Source organism: Gekko japonicus, unplaced genomic scaffold (genome assembly GCF_001447785.1).
Source record: "Gekko japonicus isolate JY-2015 unplaced genomic scaffold, Gekko_japonicus_V1.1 scaffold80275, whole genome shotgun sequence".
In the NCBI taxonomy this organism is placed as follows: Eukaryota; Metazoa; Chordata; class Lepidosauria; order Squamata; family Gekkonidae; genus Gekko; species Gekko japonicus.
The window spans coordinates 1-550 of NW_015188411.1; the positions used below are offsets into that span (position 1 = coordinate 1).

At 78.2% G+C, this 550-nt stretch overlaps 1 protein-coding gene across 1 annotated transcript; it reads left to right on the top strand.

Moving 5' to 3' along the window:
- Nucleotides 1-4: 4 nt before the first annotated feature.
- On the top strand, nt 5-543 carry LOC107124979 (trophoblast glycoprotein-like; the record flags this gene model as incomplete). Its single annotated transcript, XM_015428457.1, has 1 exon — nt 5-543. A coding segment is annotated over one exon (539 nt), but the record flags the coding sequence as incomplete, so codon positions are not given.
- Nucleotides 544-550: the final 7 nt, after the last annotated feature.

A 550-nucleotide genomic window follows, 5' to 3' on the forward strand; every position in this document is an offset into this window, starting at 1 on the left:
CGCCGAGCTGCCCGCCGCCGTCCGCAACCTCTCCATCGTGGGCGGCAACTTGACGGTGCTGCGCGCCGCCGCCTTCGCCGGCGGCTGGCGGGAGGGGGGGGAAGGCGGCGGGGCGGCGCGGCCGCTGGCCGACCTGACGCTGCTGGTGCTGACCCACGACGCCATCGAGGCCCTGGAGGAGGCGGCCTTCGCCGGCCTGCCGGCCCTGGCCCCCCTGGACCTGAGCCACAACCGCTTGCGCTCCGTGGCGCCGGGCGCCTTCGCCGGCTGCGCGCAATTACGCACGCTGAGACTGAACCAGGGCCTGGAGGCGCGGGACGCGCGGGGGCTCGGGGAGCTGCTGGCCGGCGCCCTGGCCAACCTCAGCCTGGTGCGCCTGGAGCTGGCCGGCAACCGCCTGCGGGAGCTGCCCCCCGCGACGGCCCTCCCGCCGGGCCTGCGCCACCTGGACGTGCGCAACAACTCGCTGCAGGCGCTGGCGGCCGAGCAGCTCGACGGCCTGGCCGCCCTGGGCCGCCCGCGCCTCCACCTGGCCGCCAACCCGCTGCGC